The sequence below is a fragment of the Xyrauchen texanus genome, chromosome 44 (genome assembly GCF_025860055.1).
Source record: "Xyrauchen texanus isolate HMW12.3.18 chromosome 44, RBS_HiC_50CHRs, whole genome shotgun sequence".
Classification (NCBI taxonomy): Eukaryota; Metazoa; Chordata; class Actinopteri; order Cypriniformes; family Catostomidae; genus Xyrauchen; species Xyrauchen texanus.
In genome coordinates, this window is record NC_068319.1 from 387873 (window position 1) to 407500 (window position 19628).

General features: G+C 40.4%; 2 protein-coding genes across 2 annotated transcripts in view; one reads left to right on the forward strand and one right to left on the reverse strand.

Moving 5' to 3' along the window:
- Positions 1-722: 722 nt before the first annotated feature.
- Positions 723-10033, reverse strand: LOC127636410 (kelch-like protein 24). Its single transcript, XM_052116867.1, has 7 exons — positions 9997-10033; positions 8844-9709; positions 7301-7485; positions 6186-6304; positions 5785-5973; positions 4366-4554; positions 723-2049 (listed from the first exon to the last, which is right to left on the reverse strand). Exons 2-7 carry the CDS (start codon positions 9686-9688, stop codon positions 1867-1869), a joined length of 1710 nt encoding a protein of 569 aa, XP_051972827.1. The 5' UTR covers positions 9689-9709; positions 9997-10033; the 3' UTR covers positions 723-1866.
- A 4946-nt stretch (positions 10034-14979) lies between these two features.
- LOC127636406 (transforming growth factor beta activator LRRC32-like) overlaps positions 14980-19628 on the forward strand; it is a 6885-nt gene continuing 2236 nt past the window's right edge. The window contains 4 exon segments of the mRNA XM_052116863.1: positions 14980-15017; positions 16364-16454; positions 18307-18985; positions 18988-19628. The exon segment at positions 18988-19628 is cut by the window's right edge and continues 2236 nt beyond it. Of these exon segments, the coding sequence (XP_051972823.1) occupies positions 16368-16454; positions 18307-18985; positions 18988-19628 (1407 nt within the window). The 5' untranslated portion in view covers positions 14980-15017; positions 16364-16367.

The window sequence follows — 19628 nt, forward strand, 5'->3', positions numbered from 1 at the left end:
GCCACATGGGGACCTCTCTTGAATCTTTTAGAAGTTTAATTACGATATATTATGTAATATCCTTTTTTTCAAATTTTCCCCTCATTGTTGTTTTATTTTCTCCCACTGTTATATTATCTGTTTTTTTAAGCGATCGTGAATATTGTCATTCATGTTCATATTTTCAGTTTCTCTGTATGTGCTGTCAACTGAGGCAGTCCAGTTGCTGTTGTTGATTTTTGTATTTATTAATTTGTTTTTGTATTTTTTATTAAAAAAAAATATATATATATATATATATATATATACATATATATAAAATTTAAATAAATAACCCAAGCACCACAAGAGGGTTAAAACTTGTGTATTATTTGAGCTGTTAAGTTGTTTAAATTGTAGTTTTTATAGGTTTTTTAGTGTTTACGGCATTACGTTGTGTATAATTGTCTCTATCTTCACACAGATGTGGTTAGTAAGTGATTGACAGTAAAATCATGTTCACACACATATTGTTTATGTCTTGTGTCTATACTTTTGAAACAGTATTTGAGTGTTTACAGATTAAACCCCATTGACTTGCATTGGAAGTGTCTCACTGGAACACACATTTAAAGAAAAGGAGGAACGAGTCAAAATAAATTATTGTGGTAATCAACATTATGACACAAATGCTGTCGACTGATCTTAATTTATATTGAACCCGGAATATTCCTTAAATATATTTAAACTAAAACACGGTGTCAGAAATGTCTGCTAAATTATTTTTATTTTAAAGCATCTTCAGAATATTCATTTCTGAGTCACCTGGGGGCGTGTCTTATTCAAGAGCTCCATTCTGATTGGACAGAAAGAGAGTCTGAACTCTTCTACCTGGAATTGAACCTACAACTTTAGGAAATATTGCTAAAGCCCAGTTTTATTTATTTATATTTTTATTAGAGGTTTTGTTTTTTTTGTAGTGGGCCTATAAAGCTGTAAATACAGAACTCGAGCAACATAAAATGATCATTATTGGTGTATAACTTTATAAATATTCACAGTATAAAACGCTTCACATTGGGATTTCCATTTGTCTGCATTTACAGTCTTCACATCCATAATTAGGAATGCTTGTTTGTTGTAAAATTCCAATGATTTTACAGAAGCAAATCCAGATGAATACAATGTATAAAACAATCAAATTAGACTTCAATAACAATCAAAAATCATTGAAGTAATCATGTTACTATTACAACACGTGTTAAAAGAATGTGCATTGAAAAACTTCAGGTATTCCGGAGACGGATTTTGTCCTTCAAGAAAATTGTTCCTGTTAAACCAGTACAAGCTTCTATATCTAGTTACAGCAACTAACTATTTCAACAGCATTTACATTTTTGTAAATTGTAAGTATATAAAATGTTCTTTTGTCATTTATAAAAGTTCTCATCATGTTTGGTGTGGAAGAGGAAGTTTGTGTCAGAACAAAATGTCTTAATTTGACCACAAATGGATTTTCTGAGGATTTGTTTTCCTTCATGAAACAGCATAAATACTAAACTCACTGGATAGGCCTAGTATAGAACATTATGAAATAAACAAATATGCTTCACTACATTTCATTATAGCATAAAAACTTTAGTGGCATTTTTTGCCTCCACATTTTGAATATTTGGGACATTTTTGCAAAGTCCTGGTTCATTTCTGACGCTGGTAAAATGACATAAAATTCAGTGATTGTGTTCAGGATCCGAATGATGAAATGAGCCGTTTTGATGAAGATCTTTGGTTCTTTCTTTGTGAGGTGCTCTGTGATTGGTTGCCAAGCGTCATTGATTGGCTGTTGTGAGTGAGGTCTTCTGTGATTAGCTGTTGTGAGTGAGGTCTTCTGTGATTGGCTGATGTGGATCAGAGACGCTGTAGTACGGTGACGCAGCCGTGGTAACTGAGACAGCGCGACAGCGGTTTATCTTCTGTCAGTTTCCCGCTTTTCGGATCAAACGCCCAGATCCGGTCAACCGCGACTGAACACTTGTCACGTCCACCGACAACATAAACCTTCCCGTTACACACGGTCAGTCCACAGCCCTCCTGAAACACACAAAGTGGCAGTTTTGTATTATAGCACATTAACTTGCTATAGAGCAACAGCACCCACACACTTTTTCAGTTGTCTTTGTTCTGGAAGTTTTTTCCAATATGGATTGTATAAAATCATTCATACAAGAGTTGTGCACCATGAATCCAACAAACCAGCTCTGAGGTGAATCACAACATTACAAACTTTGATTTTAAGCAAAAAAATCCTACAAAAGACAAAAATACAACTGTGTATTTGAGGGAATGAACTAAATCGAATTAAAAACTCTTCAAATTATAACAATATCGATTTAAAGTTGTTGATTGTGAGTTTAGAAACAATATTCATATAAATACAACTATATACAAGTAGTTTGAGTGTAAGGAGTAGGGCTGCAACTAATGATTATTAGAATGATTAATCGAATATTAGCTCATTAGCTGTTAACCGATTATTCAGCTTGCTCGTCGACTTAAAAAGTTAATATTAAACATGCTTACTAACAATAAAGACAACAAAATCATATTTAAAAAAATACCTCTAAAGGACATTCACTGAATTAAAGGGAAAAAATACTTGTTTAATTCAGTAAAAAAATTAACTGCAAAAAATCCTGTTCTTATCAAGTGTTTTTGTCTTGTTTTACGTTTAAAATAGTCTAAAAATCCTTAAAACAAGATACATTTCCTTGAGAAGCAACATATAAGATATTTAGACTTGCTAAATAGTTACGGGTAGGGTTAGGATTAGGGGTTAGAGTTAGGTTTTGGGGTTAGTGGTAAAGTTAACAATGTAAATACAAATGTAATTACATGCAAGTAATTTCAATGCAACAACATGTATGTACATAATAAGTATATTGTATCAAATGGTTATTAGTTAAGGCCACCTAGGATAAAGTGGGTCCAGTTTTCTTCTGCAGTATAGCTCCTAAAGTAAATGTACGTTGTTTTAAAGGAGTTTTAGATATTTATATTGGAAAACCAGCCAAAAAAAGACTAATCAAAAATGTATATAGTTGCAATGGGCTAAGAACATTTTGTTTACTTCGATCCATCTTTAACTCATAAAAACAAACTCTTTCTTCTTTACAGAGCTGCGTATGGCTGATTATCTTCATGATAAGATACACACCATGAAACATACAGTATATTATGATTCAATATGTCACGAGCCATCACGTTACAGTCTAGCTGCACAAACACTTGCAAGAGTGTGCATGAGCCGGGTTCAGTTTCATTCTTTCCCCCTTAGATCGGGTTACTTCACGCGACTCGTGGAAACAGCGCCGACCGCACAGAGAAATGGCAGTTTTGGAGTTTGTTTATTTAAGGCCTGTTCACACCAAATCTGTGATGATTTTGAGAGATGAAAGTCTGAATTGTAATTATTGCTATACTTAGTTATATTGTCCTTGCAATAAAAAGCATTGTGGTTCTGCAGTTTGTTTGTCTAAAACGTTGCACATAACAAATCTTTTTATGAGATAATTTATTATGAGCTTATTGCAAACGAATTGCCGAACCTCGCATCTATTATTTAATTTTTTAATTAATTAATTTTTCTCCCCAATTTGGCATGCCCAGTTCCATATGCGCTCTATGTCCTTGTGGTGGCGTAGTGCCTCAATCCAGGTGGCGGAGGACGAATCTCAGTTGATTCCCAATCAGGTCTCCTAAGCAACCAAATTGGCCCGGTTGAGGTAGAGCCACATGGGGTAACCTCCTTGTGGTCACTATAATGTGGTTCTCGCTCTCGGTGTTGCGAGTTGTGTGTGGATCCCGCGGGGAATAGCGTGAATACTCCACATGCGCTACGTCTCCACGGTAACTCGCACAACAAGTCACGTGATAAGATGCGCGGATTGACAGTCTAAGACGCGGAGGCAACTGAGATTCGTCGTCCACCACCCGGATTGAGGCGAGTCACTACGCCACCACGAGCGCATTGGGAATTGAGCGTTATGAATTGGGGAGAAAATGGGTTAGACACCTCTTTTTTTATTAATATTTTCATTTCTGAATAAAAATGTCTATTGATATATATGACATTTTGTGGGGCTTATAGTAAAAATGTCAGTGTAATTTAACTGTCCTGATATTAATATTAAAAAACATTTTAAGAGTCATTTTAAATAAAAAAATTGTTTTAATGTTGAATAGACTTTTTAAAATATTTATATATATATATATATATATATATATATAAAGTGAAACATTTGTAATCTAGTCTGAAATAGTGTGTTTTATTGTCGTCATCTCATTGATCCTCTAGTGAAAACACAACTATCAGATGAATTCAGTTCAGTATTATGAGTGGATTCGCACCAGTCTGATGGGGAGCGGGGCAGCTTTTCTCCACATGTCTTCACTCGGTGTGTAACAGAAGATGTCGTCCAGAAGACCGCCGGTGACGTAAATACAGCCGTTGAGCGAGACTGCATTGATGGAGCTTTGAGAGAAAGGACAGGAGGTCACAAACACCCACTGATCGCTCACCGGATCATAACACTGAACCTGACACACACAAACACACAAAAGATCATTATCAGATTCTCCAGAACAACAACACTGATGATGAGTGGATAAACATCACAGACATCAGGAAATAAAGCTGCTGTAACAACAGACGATAGAAGAGAAACTGCAGAAACTGCTCACAATCTCAATGTCTGAAGACAAATAGTTGCAAATAAATCATTAAGATACTATCACTTTAGAAGCAAAATTACATATTTTAAGAATTTGTAATGTTTCAAAATGTATAAAAGCACAAATGTGTGTTCCAGTGAGACACTTCCAATGGAAGTCAATGGGGTTTAATCTGTAAACATTAATATACTGTTTCACAAGTATAGACACAAGACATAAACAATATGTGTGTTAATATGATTTTACTGTCATTAAATCACTTACTGACCACATCTGTGTGAAGATAGAGACAATTAAACTTTGTAACCATGACGATGGATTTATGCTTACAAAATTACATCAAAACAAGACAAAAATACAAAGAACAAGATTTTTTCCCCTGATTTTACATTATATATCTCTAGGTGTAAATTTGGTGGCTCAGAAAAACTGCTAGTCATGAGATGTCACAGAATGAGTTTCATTCTTTCATTCATACTTTGCGGAAATGCGTCATATAAGCAATACTAACATAATCATCAAAGACATATAATTAGCTGTTACACGCTATATTTTCATCTGTGAGTAAAACAAATAGTCTGGTTGTAATTTACTCTTTGAGATCTTTCCAACAACATATGACAGATGAATATTATATGAGATTGATGTTTTAACAGATTGCAATAATTCATACAGTACAATTTTTTTTTAATTTTTATAAATAATTAAAATGTAACACTTCTGATTTATCTGCATGTTTTAAAGCACTTGTTCAGTTTTGGTCATAATGTCTACATGCATTGGAAAGTACAGCTGCTAATCTTTCAAACAATACCGATTTTGTGTTGCTCAAGGCAGTTATTAATATTTTGAGGATTAGATTTTATTCTCATCCGAGCTTAAAGGGTTAAAGATTAATTAATAAATGTTTACAATATTAATATTTTATATAAATATGAATATAAGTATGTATAATATTTATTTATAATAATTATAATCTCTATAATTTATCATTTGTTATTATATTAACAAACAAATCCCTGAGTGCAGTGAGATAGAATCTCTGTGTAATGATGAGCTGATGGAGCGTTTAACCGGTTGGTTTAGATTTGATACCTGGTTAGTGTTGGTGACATCACTCACGGCTCCTCCAATAGCGTAGAGTTTCCCACAGCAGCTGGTGACGGCAGCAGAAGTGACAGGAAGTAAGAGATCAGCGACACTCTTCCACGTGTTGTCATGGGGACTGTAGCACTCAACGCTTGACAAGCGCTCGCGACCGTTATAACCGCCAACGACATACAACTACAACACAAACAAAGAAATATGAGATTCATTGCGCGGAAAATAGATAATGAGACTGTCATTCTGTCTAACATCTCCTTTTGTGTTCCATAGAAGAAACTCATTTAGGTTTGGAACCACATGAAGATGAGTAAATGATGACAGAATGTTTATTTATGGTGAACAGACCCTTTGAATGTAAACAAAGTAAAACAAGGTCAAACGAGCCTCACTTTTCCACACAAGGAAGTCATCTTGTGTCTCCATCTGCCTCTGTTGAGTCCGCACACTCGCACCCACTGATTGAGTCGAGACATGAAACACCACACGTCTGCACTGTTCAGCTGCCCGCCTGCAGACACACGCATGCGCAGACCTCATTAAACATCTCACACCACCGCATCATTGCAAACACTTAATCATGTTTTCTGTTATCTTACACCTTCATCAGCATTAAAGATTCTTTTATATAACAAGCTGATTTATTGAATTTCCTCTCATTTAAATGCTAATTCTTTATATGAGCAATGGAATAACTGGTGGAAATACTCATTTTTGATTTCAGTTATTACATTTGCACTGATCAATTTCTTGATAAATTGATTGAATTCTTGATATCTGTAACTGAATTTTTACTAGTAGAATTTCACAATGATCTGTTTATTCAATGTATGTATGTATGTATATATACAGTATATATGTTTGTGTATATGTATATACATGTATGTATATTCCTTTCCCCCTTCTAAAGCACTTTCAGATTACTTTGCAATGAAAGGCGCTATATAAATTGAAATTATTATTATTATTATTAATTCTCTCCCCTTTTCTCTCCAGTTTGAAACGCCCAATTCCCAATGCACTCATGAGTCCTCGTGGTGGTGTAGTGACTCGCCTCAATCCGGGTGGCGGAGGATGAATCTCAGTTGCGTCTGAGACCATCAATCCACGCATCTTATCACGTGACTTGTTGAGTGTGTTACCATGGAGACGTAGCGCGTGTGGAGGCTTCACGCTATTCTCCGAGGCATCCACGCACGACTCAGCACACGCCCCACCGAGAGCGAGAACCACATTATAGCGATCACAAGGAGGTTACCCCATGTGACTCTACCCTCCCTAGCAACCGGGCCAATTTGGTTGCTAAGGAGACCTGACTGGAGTCACTCAGCACGCCCTGAATTCAAACTCACAACTCCAGGTGTGATAGTCAGCGCCAATACTCGCTGAGATACCCAGACCCCCATAATTATTATTATTATCATTATTAAATAAACATGTCACAAAAAAACATTTTACTGCTTTATCTGTCACAGTGTTGTTACAGTAAACACTGCATGTGTGATACCTGATAAATAAATGTCATTGTGAAGTTCACAGGCTGCAAACTCAGATTTGCAGTATCCGGGCAGCGTGACGGCATCGAGCCGATCTCCTGTGAGAGGATTCAACTTCTCTGTGAGAGATTGTCGGGAAAAACTGTTCTTATCACATCCACCGATCACAAAGATCATCTCTGCCCAACCAGAACGCCTGAGAAACAAACACACATTTATATTAATATTACAGATCCTTTTGACTCCAGTCAGGTCTCCTTAGCAACCAAATTGGCCCGGTTGCTAGGGAGGGTAGAGTCACATGGCGTAACCAAATTGGCCCGGTTGCTAGGGAGGGAAGAGTCACATGGGGTAACCAAATTGGCCCGGTTGCTAGGGAGGGTAGAGTCACATGGGGTAACCAAATTGGCCCGGTTGCTAGGGAGGGTAGAGTCACATGGGGTAACCAAATTGGCCCGGTTGCTAGGGAGGGTAGAGTCACATGGGGTAACCAAATTGGCCCGGTTGCTAGGGAGGGTAGAGTCACATGGGGTAACCAAATTGGGCCGGTTGCTAGGGAGAGTAGAGTCACATGGCGTAACCAAATTGGCCCGGTTGCTAGGGGGGGTAGAGTCACATGGGGTAACCAAATTGGCCTGGTTGCTAGGGAGGGTAGAGTCACATGGGGTAACCTCCTCGTGGTGGTGATTAGTGGTTCTCTCAATGGGGCGTGTGGTGAGTTGTGTGTGGATCGTGGAGAGTAGCATGAGCCTCCACATGCTGTGAGTCTCCGCGGTGTCATGCACAACGAGTCATAGTGTAACCATTCATAAGGATTGATGTGATCATATACCATTATAAGTGGACTTGACTTGTTTTAAGTACAGTTACAAAGGAAACGTGTTCTTATATACAGTCAGTACATGAATGTGTAGAAAAACACTTGTAAAGCTACAAAGTTAAAACATATGTAATATCTTATAGTTTAAAACCACGTAAAGATATCTTATGGATGTGACTTTACTTACAGCATACCTCATTTGCATATACCTATAATGTATATATATAATTAATACAAATAGATATAATACATTAGATCTTCTACAGATATGATGTAGATTGTGTTATAATGCATTATATATATATATATAACTATGAATAGGTAAGTGTTATAATGCATTACAGATTTGGTTGCAATTATTTATGAGAAGTTGCAACATATTATATGAGACTCTACGAATGCATTATAATACATTTATAATGCCTTTATAAAGCATTATATAAATATTGGCTTCATAGAAAGTTTTACCAAAATTTTGTGCAATGAAAATCCACATTAAAGCATCATTTTTACTTTTAATATTAGTGCATTTTGTCTCACTGTTCTGTCAGGCTTTTCTCACTTTAACTGTTTATAGTCAAAACAGGTGAAAGTATCTGCCAGTGTAGAAGAAGTAATCCAGAGTATTAAGATTAAATACTGATTTTGAGTAACTTTACAAGTAACATTTTACAGCATGTAATCTGTAGTTTAACAGTTTCCCTCCCAACCCTTCAGATCAGTGCCCGTCTCACCTCCTGGGTTCGGTGCGCTCTGAGCTGACCTCTCGCCCGTAAGCGTGGTACAGTCTGGCCTCCTGCAGCAGCGGTCGACAGTCTCTGCAGTCCTGCACCAGATCGTCGGCCTCCAGCACGCTCGTGAAGAACACCGGATCCAGCAGAGGAAGACGCAGCTTCTCCAGCAGCTCCCGGACGTCCTGTTTCCTGTCCGCGGGTTTGTGATGGATCCAGCGGAGAACGGCTGCCACCAGAACCTCCTCAGACACCTGCAGATGCTCGCAGGCCAGAAGCTCGAGGACTCTGGCTTTGGGCAGACTGAGGAACTCGTCGTGTTTGAAGACCTCCTCGCAGTCCTGGTACAGCAGGTTCTGGCACTGCTCCTGCAGCGGATGGAGGAAGTATGAGCCGGCGAAATCCATGAGGCCCAGACAGTTGGAGTGACTGACGCATTTCTGCAGGAACTGCACGCAGGCTTTGGACAGGACGGGAACGTCCAGCTGATCGGCCGCCTGGAAGATGCTCTCCACGTTCTCCTCGTCCAGCATCAGTTTGCCCTCGTATATGAAGTTGAGGAGATGTTCCATGGCTCTCACGGAGATTCCCTGGAGCTTGACAACGGCCTGCCGGCTCTCCTGGAACTGACCGTTGAACATGCGGTGGAAGAACGCGCTGCTGGCACAGAGGGTTGCACGATGGCAAGGAAACTCGCAGCTGTCCACCTGCAACACCACGTCTGTGAACGTCCCGCTGCGTCTGTACGAGTTCAGCACCTGCAGGATGTGCTCTGCGTGACACGAGCCCGAGCAGAGGCTGACCTTTGACCTGCTGTCAATCACCTCACTGTTAATGCCAAACCCCATTCTGGACAGATGTGGGCGGAGCTGCAAGGACAAATCACAATGTTTCCATTTTTGGTAAACAATTAAAAATATTCTGCTGCATAATAATGTTCAGTCCCTTTCAGACACTTTCAGGTCAAAATCCAGAACAAAAATGATTTGAGATGTTTCAGATATAAACGAGATCAAAGCATTTTCTTCCATGAACAAAAGAATCGGATCCATTTACAAGCAAAACAACAGCTTCACCTGTGCAAACACTTCTAAACACAAACGCTATAAATCTATTGTTCCATTACAGCGTAGATTTATTAGATCACAGAACTCACCTTCGGTCAAGAGATTCACATGAGATCAGTGTGTCAACTCCAAACCGCACATTTACCTGCCGATTTATACAAGTGTACTGCATGTGGGAGGAGCTTCAACTGTTTATGCAAATGAGCACAGAGCTGATGTTAATCGCTGCTGTGGAAAGAGATTTCCTTTTCAGTTTAATATTGTATCTGCACTTCCTTGTTACCTAGTAGTGCTTCACTGTCTACTGTAAACACATACTGCAATTATTACAATAAATATTTAAACTGTTTATTCTTTTATTATGAATTCTGGGAGCTGCTGTCAGGTTTTGAGAATTTATTGTAGAAATTACATTAACCAAAGTCTTTAACTACTGTAAACAGCCAACAGTTGACTAATTAACTAAATTACTTATCGGAATTTTTTTTTTTATTCCTATTATTATTATATATAATTTTTATTTTCTCCACAATGTATAACGCCCAATTCCCAATGCTCTCTGAGTCCTCGTGGTGGTGTAGTGACTCGCCTCAATCCGGGTGCTGGAGGACGAATCTCAGTTGCGTCTGAGACCGTCAATCCGTGCATCTTATCACGTGACTTGTTGAGTGTGTTACCATGGAGACGTAGCGTGTGTGGAGGCTTCACGCTATTCTCCGCGGCATCCACGCACAACTCACCACACGCCCCACCGAGAGCGAGAACCACATTATAGCGACCACGAGGAGGTTACCCCATGTGACTCTACCCTCCCTAGCAACCGGGACAATTTGGTTACCCCATGTGACTCTACCCTCCCTAGCAACCGGTCCAATTTGGTTACCCCATGTGACTCTACCCTCCCTAGCAACCGGTCCAATTTGGTTACCCCATGTGACTCTACCCTCCCTAGCAACCGGTCCAATTTGGTTACCCCATGTGACTCTACCCTCCCTAGCAACCGGTCCAATTTGGTTACCCCATGTGACTCTACCCTCCCTAGCAACCGGTCCAAATTGGTTACCCCATGTGACTCTACCCTCCCTAGCAACCGGACCAATCTGGTTACCCCATGTGACTCTACCCTCCCTAGCAACTGGGCCAATTTGGTTACCCCATGTGACTCTACCCTCCCTAGCAACCGGTCCAATTTGGTTACCCCATTTGACTCTAACCTCCCTAGCAACCGGGCCAATTTGGTTATCCCATGTGACTCTACCCTCCCTAGCAACGGGCCAATTTGGTTGCTAAGGAGACCTGACTGGCCAATTTTATTGTAGTAATTTTCTATTCAGGCCTTTAATAAAACTCAGTAATATAAGTTAATTATCCTTTCATGAAATTAAATTAAAACAGATATTTAAATCAGTTTTGTTTTGCGCAGTTTTGCCCACAGAGTTTCTAATGTTAAAAGAGCTTCATCAACACAATGGTCACTATGTTTGGTGGGTATATGGACTTTTTACTGTACCATACCGTTTGTTTTTATTACAAGTTCAGATAGGCTGGTTTATTATCATCATTAGGGCTAAAAACATGTTAAAACTAATGAAGTTTCTAATTTTAATCCAACACAAATACAATGTTTTTATGAAGTATTGAACTGCTGAGTTGTAAAACTTGGCCAATTATAGAATAAAAATACACAGGAATATTTGCAATATGTGTACAGTAAATATTGAGTTTGTAAATAGTGTAAAACTAGGCAGTCTGGGTATCTCAGCAAGTAATGCCGCTGACTATCACACCTGGAGTCGTGAGTTTGAATTCAGGGTGTGCTGAGTGACTCCAGCCAGGTCTCCTTAGCAACCAAATTGGGCCAGTTGCTAGGGAGGGTAGAATCACATGAGGTAACCAAATTGTCCCGGTTGCTAGGGAGGGTAGAGTCACATGGGGTAACCAAATTGGCCCGGTTGCTAGGGAGGGTAGAGTCACATGGGGTAACCAAATTGGGCCGGTTGCTAGGGAGAGTAGAGTCACATGGCGTAACCAAATTGGCCCGGTTGCTAAGGGGGGTAGAGTCACATGGGGTAACCAAATTGGGCCGGTTGCTAGGGAGAGTAGAGTTACATGGCGTAACCAAATTGGCCCGGTTGCTAGAGAAGGTAGAGTGACATGGGGTAACCAAATTGGGCCGGTTGCTAGGGAGAGTAGAGTTACATGGCGTAACCAAATTGGCCTGGTTGCTAGGGAGGGTAGAGTCACATGGGGTAACCTCCTCGTGGTGGTGATTAGTGGTTCTCCTCAATGGGGCGTGTTGTGAGTTGTGTGTGGATCGTGGAGAGTAGCATGAGCCTCCACATGCTGTGAGTCTCCGCGGTGTCATGCACAACGAGTCACGTGATCAGATGCGCCGATTGACAGTCTCAGATGTGGAGGCAACGGACACTTGTTCTCTACCACCTGGACTGAGGCAAGTAACAGTGCCACCATGATGAACTACTAAGTAGTGGGCGTTCCAGACTGGGAGAAAAGGGGGATAAAATAAATAAATAAAAAACATTAGAGTAAAATGGTCCTTTAGCCAGGTGATGCTTATTATACAAGTCTACTTAACTTACAATAACTGGCCAGGAATTTACTGTAAATGTTACATTATATTTAAAAAATGTAACTGACAACAATGAGCAAATTTCCACACAATTTCAGAAACAGAATTTACAAAACATCATCATAACATTAGTAATATGCAATGGGTCAACCATTCATCCATTATTCCAGGCCACTCTAACTGAGGACAAAAACATCAAACACTTCAAACTCAAATATAACAGCTAAATGAGAGCGTGATTACTGAATATCGAATCTACTCACAAAGTTATTGATTAGGTCTTGATCATAAGTCCCTTCAGCTGCTCGCGGTAGTGTAATGTCATGAAACAGTCGCTAGGTGGAGACAAACGCCACTCTGTGTTTTTCTATGAGCGCGTCCTCCAAATGGGGGCGGGATCTCCGAATGAAGGCAGGGTTACACCATAAGGGGCGTGGTTACGTCACTTTCACTCACGGGTAAGGTTAGGGAAAGGGTTAGACCTGTAGCACAACTGTCGAAGTTATGTTTCACTAAATAAGTGAACAAACAACGCAAATATCTGACTGATCATCACTTCTGTTATTACAAACACAGAATGTTTCCCCAAACGAGCTATTTGTACCAGATATTCCATTATTATTGTTATTTTTACCGCGTGAATAAATCACACCCGACTACACTGACAGAACGTTTCCCTTGTGTTTGCGTGAACGCCCCTTAAACATGCGTCCTGCTTGTGTTGAAGAAGAAGCAAAAGTGTTTTCCTACTTTGAATCCCGAATGAGTGGCGGGGAATCCCGGAAAATGCCGCGGAATCACCGGGAGTCGTGTCGACATCAGTGTGTGATGAGATGAACAGACGCATCTGGACACAGTGAGTGCAGTGAACGATTTATTATAGAACACACTTTATATCGCAGGATTGTTTTTGTCATTACAGACTTGCTATATGTTCACATGTTTACATGCTGGTTTGAAACACCGAAAGAACATGTGTAATAAGTTATGATGATTATGCCAGTCCTGTAGCAGAAACTGTGGCACCTGGTCTCAATGTGTATTTGATTATTTGACTTGTGCAATACTACCTCACAGCTTCTGTTATGCCAATGAAGTACATTAAATGAACATGGCATTGAAGACGAGTGCCAGTGATGCCATAGCTGCCACTCTCAGACCACTGGCACACTGGCATTAATCTGAACTGCCCGTCTTCGACCATCTTCAGATCAGAAGTTTAACCTGTATTTAAGGATGTTTAACGATTGTTCGGGGTCCTCGGGCCGAAGTTGATTTGGGGGCCCCTCGGTGCCGCCATTACGACTGACCATCATCAAAGCTTGATTATTCGCACACTATAAATCCAGCACACCCATTATGAATTGTATTAGTTGTAGCCGTGTTGTTTACATCATGCCAATGTCTCCCTGGCATGACTGTACCCTTCTACAGTTATTAATGGTAATTATCAAACACACAAGAGTGTTCAGGTGTTCTTACGATAAACACTATTTACATTAATAATGATGAATATTAATCTCAGGATATTCTACAGTAAACTGAGCAAAGCCACACCTGCAGAGCACCAAATAGAATAATAATAATAATAATAATAATAATATTAATAATATTGCCATGTTGGTCATATTAGACGGTGATGCAACTGTCTGTCAAAAACAAAAAAAGGTCTCACAATAATCACGTTTTATCCATATAAAATATTGATCTGGGATTGTTGAAAACACACCTGCTGTATCATCACCAGCTGCAGCACTGGCACTGGGGGCAGGTGGCATTGGTTGTGCCAGTCTAGAACGCCCAATTCCCAATGTGCTGTTAGTCCTCATGGTGGTGTAGTGACTCGCCTCAATCCGGGTGCTGGAGGACGAATCTCAGTTGCCTCCGCGTCTGAGACCGTCAATCCGCGCATCTTATCACGTGACTTGTTGAGTGTGTTACCATGGAGACGTAGCGCGTGTGGAGGCTTCACGCTATTCACACACACACACACTCACACACTCACACTCACAGACACACACACACACACACACACACACACACACAGTCACACACTCACACACACACACACACACACAGTCACACACACACTCACACACACAGTCACTCACACACATATACACACACACTCACACACACTCACACACACAGTCACACACACACACACACACAGTCACACACACACTCACACACATATACACACACACTCACACACACTCACACACACACACACACACACACAGTCACACACACACACACACACATAGTGAGATAGTGACAGAGAGAGAGAGAGAAAGAGAGAGAGGGGGAGAGAGGGTGGTGAGGGGCATCCGATCCCATACAAGGCTTGAGCTGAGAAGGAAAAAACACAGGATGTGTAGCAGAGAGATAGTGATAGAGACCGACAGACAGAGAGAGAGAGAGAGAGAGAGAGAGAGAGAGACAGATGCAGCTGTAGTTCAGTATGAATGAGTCTCTACAGCAGATAACAGCAGCACAGGAGCAGCACAACACTGACAGGTAAACACACCTGACATCATCTGAAACACGCGCTGAATGAACGTTTCTTTATTGTCATTCAGGAATAGAGATTTTATTCATTTGAATATTTAAACAACACTGGGGGGGAAAGACAAGAAGTCTTGTTTTCAGAGAAGCTTCATTCTTAAAACTGGAAAAATGTGTTTAATTTCTCATTTAAAATATATCGTTTATCAATTAATCGCTGCCGATAGTTGCTTTTGTGAGTTATCAAAGTTTCATATTTGGCTCATCTGCTGAATATATTTAATAAGCATATTTGGGTAAATAATTACATAAAGAGAATTATAAGTTAGCAAAATCTCTGTCATTTCAAAATAAGAGTCCCGGTGTATTACAGACTTCTTGACAGTTTAATTATTATTATTATTATTATTATTATTATTATTATTGTTATTATTATTATTGAATAAACTGCTTTTGGGATTTAAATTCGACTGTTGTAGCTTCAGGATCTGTGCGCTTCATACTAAAACACTATTTTCTATTATTATCTTTTGCCATTTTCTTGTCAAGTACATGTTTGTTGTATGAAGGATTTTTACACGTTTGTTGTATGAAGGATTTTTACACGTTTGTTGTATGAAGGATTTTTACACGTTTGTTGTATGAAGGATTTTTACACGTTTGTTGTATGAAGGATTTTTACACGTATGTTGTATGAAGGATTTTTACACGTATGTTGTATGAAGGATTTTTACACGTATGTTGTATGAAGGATTTTTACACGTATGTTGTATGAAGGATTTTTACACGTATGTTGTATGAAGGATTTTTACACGTATGTTGTATGAAGGATTTTTACACGTATGTTGTATGAAGGATTTTTACACGTATGTTGTATGAAGGATTTTTACACGTATGTTGTATGAAGGATTTTACACGTATGTTGTATGAAGGATTTTTACACGTATGTTGTATGAAGGATTTTTACACGTATGTTGTATGAAGGATTTTTACACGTATGTTGTATGAAGGATTTTTACACGTATGTTGTATGAAGGATTTTTACACGTATGTTGTATGAAGTCTGTTTTCTTCCGTTGATCATGTCTGCAGCAGTTGAAACTTCAAAACTCTTTGTACTCTCGACATCATAGAGTTATTTATAGAAAAGATGTGTAGAAATGTGGAAATGATGATTAACCTTTAATATTTCTGCTTTGTTAAATCTGTGGGTGTTTCTGTTCATGTCAGCTGTCTGTGCACAGATCCGTGTGACACTGTTCGATCTGTCAAACACTAAAGAACAGCATGGCTCTGCAGAGACACGTGTGATGTCATCAGTGTTTTAACAATCCTCGTTCTCTCATGTGTCTCCTCAGCATTATGGGGCCTCGTCTGTGGATCCTGATGCTCATAGTGACTCACATCACAGCGTTCAGACGTCCACGAGATCTTCCAACCTGTCATGTGGTGAGTTACAGCTTCCTCTCCTCTCATAGATTGTGTTTGTTGTGTGCACCTGTCTCTCAGGAACACCATCATTCCCGTCATCTGTGCTTCAGTCTTTAGTGTATAAGATAAAACCATAAATCATAAATATGACATTGTAGTTCATATACTTGAGTATATATGTATTATATAAATACCACTAGTGTCTTTAACTACTCAATACTAACATTAAATACCTACAGTACAGTGTATTTATTGTTGCTAGGGAGGGTACAGTCACATGGGGTAACCTCCTCAATTTGGGGTTCTGGGTATCTCAGCGAGTATTGATGCTGACTATCACACCTGGAGTTGTGAGTTTGAATCCAGGGCGTGCTGAGTGACTCCAGTGTAGTCTCCTTAGCAACCAAATTGTCCCGGTTGCTAGGGAGGGTAGAGTCACATGGGGTAACCTCCTCGTGGTCGCTATAATGTGGTTCTCACTCTCGGTGGGGCGTGTGGTGAGTTGTGCGTGGATGCTGTGGAGAATAGCGTGAAGCCTCCACACGCGCTACGTCTCCACGGTAACACGCTCAACAAGTCACGTGATAAGATGCGCGGATTGACGTCTCAGACGCAACTGAGATTCGTCCTCCACCACCCAGATTGAGGCGAGTCACTACACCACCACGAGGACTTTTGGGATTGGCCGTTACATATTGGGGAGATAAAGGGTGAAAAAATAAAAAGAAAGAAAAAGAAAATGATACTTTGGAAGGCAGCACGATCCGATCCAGAACATGGAAAAACTAAGTTTACTCGGGCCTTTAGGTTAACAGTGTAACTACTGATGTAATTAAATGTAAGTACAATGCAACATCACGTGCATACATTATAAGAACATTGTATCAGTTGCTTGAGTATATAGTAGTTAAAGTCACTTATTATATTTTGAAATATGTGTTCCATATACCGTCCAAGTATGGGACTTTTTATGTCATTGAAAACCATATATTTCAGATTTCTTTATAATCTCACACGTGTCTCCTCTAAAGTTTGAGAAGAGAGCTCAATAAGATCTGTACTCATTTTACAGCTCTATACGGTCAACAATCGACTCGCTTGTGCCTATTTTTATTTCTCCTGAGGAATTTTAGGAGACAATCTGACATAACTGCATTCCTCTGTCCATTTGAGAAGACCATAAAAGGCAAAAGCTTCAGTATTGATGACATCAGACTTTCTTAAACTTAAAAATAAATAGACAGATTCAACTCCAAACGTCCAAGGAAGCGTCCTTTAGGTGCAAACTCGCTCAAAACTATCAGACCCTTTGGTGAGGTGGAGACAACAACATTAAGAGTTTTAAAGTCACTTATGCAGTGTAGGAAGAACAGTATGTGTAGGATGAAATATCTCCATTATGTCTTTGTCTTCTTACTGCTGCCTGAACTCTGGTCTTACAAGGAAATGGAGGGGCAGTACAGGAGACGAGGGGAAATATTGAAATACAGTCCCTACTGTAAACAGTTATCTGAAGAACATTAATAATGTGTGATGTGTGCATGAAGATGAGTAAAGAGATAACACACACACCGAGTGCCCATAATGCTCTCCATCATACATCATGCTAAAAACTGTTTCGAAATATTCCAGGAAACAGCCGCCAGAATGCCAGTGTGATGTCATGAGTAATGCACCATGCACGTCATTGTGGCTTAAATATGTTACATATCACGTACATTAGTGGTGACTAATGCTAATACTTCCTGTGGCTAAACTGGTAGAGTATGTGGCTAACAACACCAAGGCTGTTGGTAATGCAACAATGTGAATGTGAACGTCCATCCGTTAGGCGTGCTCTTATATGTTTCTCTGTCTTGTGATTTTGCAGTTCCATGAAGAGGCCGACTGCAGCAATCTGGACCTCAGAAGCATCCCAACGCAACTGCCGGCCACCATCCAAACGCTCGATCTGTCTCATAACCGTCTGCAGAACCTCACGGACGACGTTCTCCTGGCCTACTCCAGCGTTCGGCATCTCAACCTTCACTCCAACAAGATCCAGTTCATCCAGCCGGGCCTCTTCCAGGCCTTGACCCGTCTGCAGGTGCTAGATCTCTCCAGGAACTTCCTCGACCTTCACGCTGCTCTGAAAGCCCCCGTTGGGCCGCTCACTTCAGTACAGCGCCTCGATCTCTCAGGAAATGGGCTGTTTACTGATATGAGCGGCTACTTCCTGAGCAATGCCCCGGCCCTCACCAACCTCTCATTAGATGGGAACAGCATTACCAAAATCTGCAGAGACACATTTAATGGAACTCCAGCTCTGAGAAACATCGATTTACATAATAACGTTATCATAGACATCGAAGAAGGTGCCTTCGAGTCTTTGAGCCATCTCTCTGAACTTGATTTGTCCGTGAACTCCATTTCTTGCATCATGGATTTCAACCTCTTCCAGCTCAAAATGTTGAACCTGAGCCAAAACAGCATGACCAACTTCCAGACCATCGACTCGGAGCTGGAGTTTGAGCTGCTGTACTTGGACTTGAGGGAAAATAAGATTATCTACTTCCGGTTCTGCCCCGGAGGAACAAGCTCATATATCTGGACCTGTCCAGAAACCTCTTGAGAAGCGTGAACTGCTCGGGTCCGTTAGAAGAGCTGGAGAATCTGAGGGACAGCGGGTATCTGTTGAACGATCTCGACAAACACATTTCTTGCATCAGTAAGAGGCATCAAGATCTACCGAGGTTACTGTACTTGGACTTGAGTTACAACCAGCTCAAATCAGTTCCCTCCTCGTTCTTCAGCAGTATGGAGTCTTTGGAGACCCTCAACATAAGCAATAACTGTTTGGAGAGCTTCAGTGTGGACACGGAAAGTCCTCTGAGCGCTCTTAAAACCCTGGACATCAGCTTCAACAACCTGCACAACCTGTCGTTCGGGGAGAGGACACTGGCTGCACTGGAGGTGCTGCGCCTGCAGGGGAATGCTCTTAGCACGTTAGACGGCAGTATCTTCTCAAGGCTGCCCAGCATCCGCAGTCTCCATCTTCAGCAGAACCAACTGAGCATCTGTCCTTCTCAATTGGGTCCAGCGAAAGCCTGCGTCTCCCTGTCTCGCATCTCCACCTTGAGTTACCTGTACCTCTCCGACAACACCCTCTTTTCCGTTCCACAAAGTGCGTTCCAGGGCAGTCCGCTGCTCATC